General features: G+C 38.0%; 1 protein-coding gene across 1 annotated transcript in view; it reads right to left on the bottom strand.

Moving 5' to 3' along the window:
* DNAI4 (dynein axonemal intermediate chain 4) overlaps positions 1 to 4,128 on the bottom strand; it is a 74,601-nt gene that overhangs the window by 32,141 nt on the left and 38,332 nt on the right. The window contains 1 exon segment of the mRNA XM_027769437.1: positions 3,617 to 3,811. Within this exon segment, the coding sequence (XP_027625238.1) occupies positions 3,617 to 3,811 (195 nt within the window).

Raw genomic sequence — 4,128 nt, forward strand, 5'->3', positions numbered from 1 at the left:
AGCCCCCTAAGAAAAAAAAAAAAAAAAAAAAAAAAAAAAAAGTTAAATATTGTTAAGATGTCAATTCTTCCCAAATGTATATGATTTAATATGATGCAAGCAAATCAAAATCTCAATAAGCTAATAGAAATTGAGTCCTGACCCAAAAAATATTTATCGAAATGGTGAAAAAACAGCCAACAACTTACAATACTCAAAGCCATGTAGTAAAAGAGAACAAGTTTAGAGGACAAACTCTTCCTAACTCAGAAATTTATTATAGAGCTATAGTTATCAATACAATGTGGTACTTGCAAAAGGATAAACAAATAGCAAGATAGAGTCCAGAAATAAACCTACTAACATGCGGTAAAGTAATTTCTGACCAGAATGTCAAAGAAATTAATGAGGGAAGAAAATTATTGTATTTATTATTAGTTTTAGTTTTGCTATAGGGCATATGCACTCACTAAAGAGAGATGGGGAGGCAGGAGGGATGGCAAGGGAGTGAGAAATCACCCCCTGGAAGAAATGGTCATGCCACAATCCCTTCTCCTCCATTTTCTTTTCGGGGTCCTGGGCAGGCACTCACATGCACTCACTGTGACCCTGAAGTCACTGGGTCTGTGTTACCAAAGCAGGCCCTGTGGGTTGGACTTAGAGCGCGATGCCCAGCTCAGAGCTGGCAGCAGTCATCTCCTGGAGCCTGAGCTGCCCAGTCCTGTGCAGATCAGCTGCACCCTGGGCACCTCCATCTCTGACCTGTCTTAGGGCAGTGGAGGCCCATGGGGAAGCAGCTGGGGCTGAGATCTGTCCATCTGATTTTGGAACTAAAAATAAGCTCCTACAAATTGATTTTTTAAAGAGACAAATCAGTTTTAAACTAGGCAAAGACTTTATTAAACAAAATAAGTTAGACAAACGGCCAAAATAGACTACATGAACACATACTCAGCTTCATAATTTTTTTAGGATAACTTGAAAAGATTGCCAAGGCCAAGTATCATCAAGAATGTGGAACAACTGGGACTTTTATTCATTGCTGTGAGATTATAACATGGTATAACTACTTTGGAAAGATAGTTTACTTTTTAAAACCATTAAACATACATCTACTTGATGACTCAATAATTCCATTCCTCAGCATTTACACAAGAGAGATTAAATATGTACACCAAAGATCTCACACAAAAAAGTTCATAGCAGCTTTATTCCTAATAGCCCAACAATGGAAGCAACCCAGGAGTCCATCAACAACTGAATGGATAAATAAATCATTATGGTATATTCATACACTGATACACTACTCAGAAAAAAAAACGAACTACTTATGCATGTTGACCTAGATGAATCTCAGAAGTATTAATGCTGAGTGAAAAAAAAAAATTAGACCCAAAAGAATACTTATGATATGAACCCATTTATGTGATGTACCAGAACAGAGAAAGTTCATCACGATGCTAGAGATCAGTCAATATTTGCCAAGGCCAGGGCTGGGAAGGGGAGCCTAAGCTTATTTGGAAAGGAGCACAAGGTAACTTTTAGGGTTGATGAATATCTTCTGTGTCTTGGTTAGGGTATTAGTTACATGGGCTTATACATTTTTGAAATATATTTAAAAATACAGGTCAGGGGCCAGCAGGTGGCACAGTGGTTAAGGAACTGGACTCCTACGTGACCAACTGCAGTTTGAGTCCTGGACCCAGCAACTTGAAACTCACACCAGGTGTGTGTGTGTGTGTTTGCGTGTGTGGGTGTCCAAAATCCAGAGAGGATACTAGAACAGAAGGGATTGGAGTAAGACCATCCCCCCTGGGGGTGATTTCTCACTTTCTGTCTCTTTGGTTCCCTATAGGAACCCCCCCCCAAAAAAAAAATACAATTCAAATATATACATTTCACTGTATATGTATCTTACTTCATTCAAACACTTGCTATTATACTTCTATATCCTGGATCTTGGGCAGATGTACCAACAGTTTTGTTTAGTAAGTGTTAATATTAGGGTCATCGAGTGGCATGGCAGTTAAAGCACTGGATCCCACATGGTTAACTATGTGGATCGAGTCCTGGACCCAGTGGCCTGAAAAATATGCTGGGCGTGTGTGTGTGCATGTCCAAAATCCTAAGAGGAGAATGAAGGGGAAGGAATTTGGGTGTGGCCATCCTCCCTGAGGGACTGATTTTTAGTTTCTCACGCTCTGTATTTTTCCAGCAAGCACACGTGCTCAGTGGCACAGACACACACACAAGGAGTCAATATTTATAGCATTCTGTAAATTACAACTTCACAACCCTTTAAATATAGGATAAAAATTTTTATATACAAAGAAAATTTTAAACTATCAACCTAGTATGAGAGAAGAACCAGTTTTTCAACATTCTTCAAGATGTACAAGGGCACACATATTATACTATTTTGTAACCTAATCTTTTCCTTTGAGAGATTTTTGTTATAGGGTGTGTATGGCTCACTGGAGAGACAGGGAGACAGAAACTGAAAAATCACCTCCTGGAAGGATGGCCATGCTGCAATCCTTTCTCCTACATTCTCCTCTTGGGACTTTGGGCACACATACACACATGCCAGCATGAATTTCAAGCCATCGAGTCTGGGATTTGAACTGGGTCAACTATAATGGGAATCCAGTGCCTTAACCACTATGCCACCTGCTGGTCCCACAACCTCATTTTTTAAATGTAACTAAATAAAAGATAAATTTTTGACTTGAAAGGTCAAGAAAGAGATCACAGAGTTTGCCTGATCTAGATTTGAAAGCTGGGAATACAATAGGCAAAGACGGAGGGAAGACAAGAGTGGACTGTCTGTCAAATTCCAATTAAAGGTACTAAGGAAAGAAAATTTAGGTTCTATTTGGGGATGGATCACCAGATTAAGTCTTATGTGACCGACCTTTAGGGTTTCCAAAGTAAAGCAGTGTTACAAAAATAATACGCAGGGATTTTTTTTAATAAAACACTCTGAGATTTGTCACTTATTTTAAGCAGTAGGAAGGTGGTGGCTTTTTCAGTAATTAAGGGCTGCTGTATTTAGCATACATCAGCAAGGAGGAATGGTGTAGTCCATAATGAAAAGTTCCTAGTTGAATGCCTCACTTTGCCACAGACTATGTAACCTTATGAAGTTTCTATAGCCTTAATTTTCTTTATTCAGATGTTGAAACACTGCATTAGAAAATCTTCAAGATCCCTTGAAATATTCTGTTAACATATGAGATGGAATTTGTAGCAATGAGAACAGGGAGAATGACCAGACAATAAAATTAGAGGTTGGTAATAAAAACCAGAATCTGGAAAATGTCAATGGCAATAGAAAAAAACAGGAGTTGCATATGAGACATACTGTGAAAATAAATAACTAACTGAATACAGAAACAAAAGAAAAAAAGAAGCCATAGATGCTTATGAAGTTTCGAGTCCAGAGAAAACCTTCTTTTGCAGGTTCTCTAATCTGGATTCTACCAGTACTCCCATGGTTAGTGCTGAAATCTATAGAAAAATAACCTCAAATAAGTGATATCCTAGTCTGGAGATTACATTTAGAAATGTGTGATGATACCATAGTAATTGTTAAAATTATCTGAGTTTGTCGAAACATGATTATTTTTTAAAATACCTTTTAAAACAGGAAGCTGACGATAAGCTGCAAGTTTTGGCTGAAATATATTTTCCATTAGAACACGTTCCATAAAAAATAAGTCCTGATGAAACTTGTCAGATTTTAATATTGCATCTGATTCATCTTCCTCATCTTCATGGATTTTAATCAGAATTACATTTTCTATATCCATTAGAGAACTAGCTTCACTATCTGTAAAATATAGACATGATATAATAATAAATGTCCAAATCATATTAGATAACTCAGACTTTTTAAAATGACATTTTATCTGGACTAGCAGTTGGCATAATGGCTATGTTGCTGGACTCCCATGTAGTCGACTGTGGTTCGAATCCTGGACTCGGTGGCTTAAAACTCACGCCAGGTGTGTGTGCGTGCATGCCCAAGATCCCAAGAGGAGAATGGAGGAGAAGATATTGAGATGTGACCATCCTCCCTGAGGGGTGATTTGTCGCTTTCTTTTTTTTTTTTTTTTTGGAGGGGTTTTTGCTAAAGGGGGCATGTGC

The sequence above is a fragment of the Tupaia chinensis genome, unplaced genomic scaffold, assembly GCF_000334495.1.
Source record: "Tupaia chinensis unplaced genomic scaffold, TupChi_1.0 Scaffold149502_1, whole genome shotgun sequence".
NCBI lineage: Eukaryota > Metazoa > Chordata > Mammalia > Scandentia > Tupaiidae > Tupaia > Tupaia belangeri.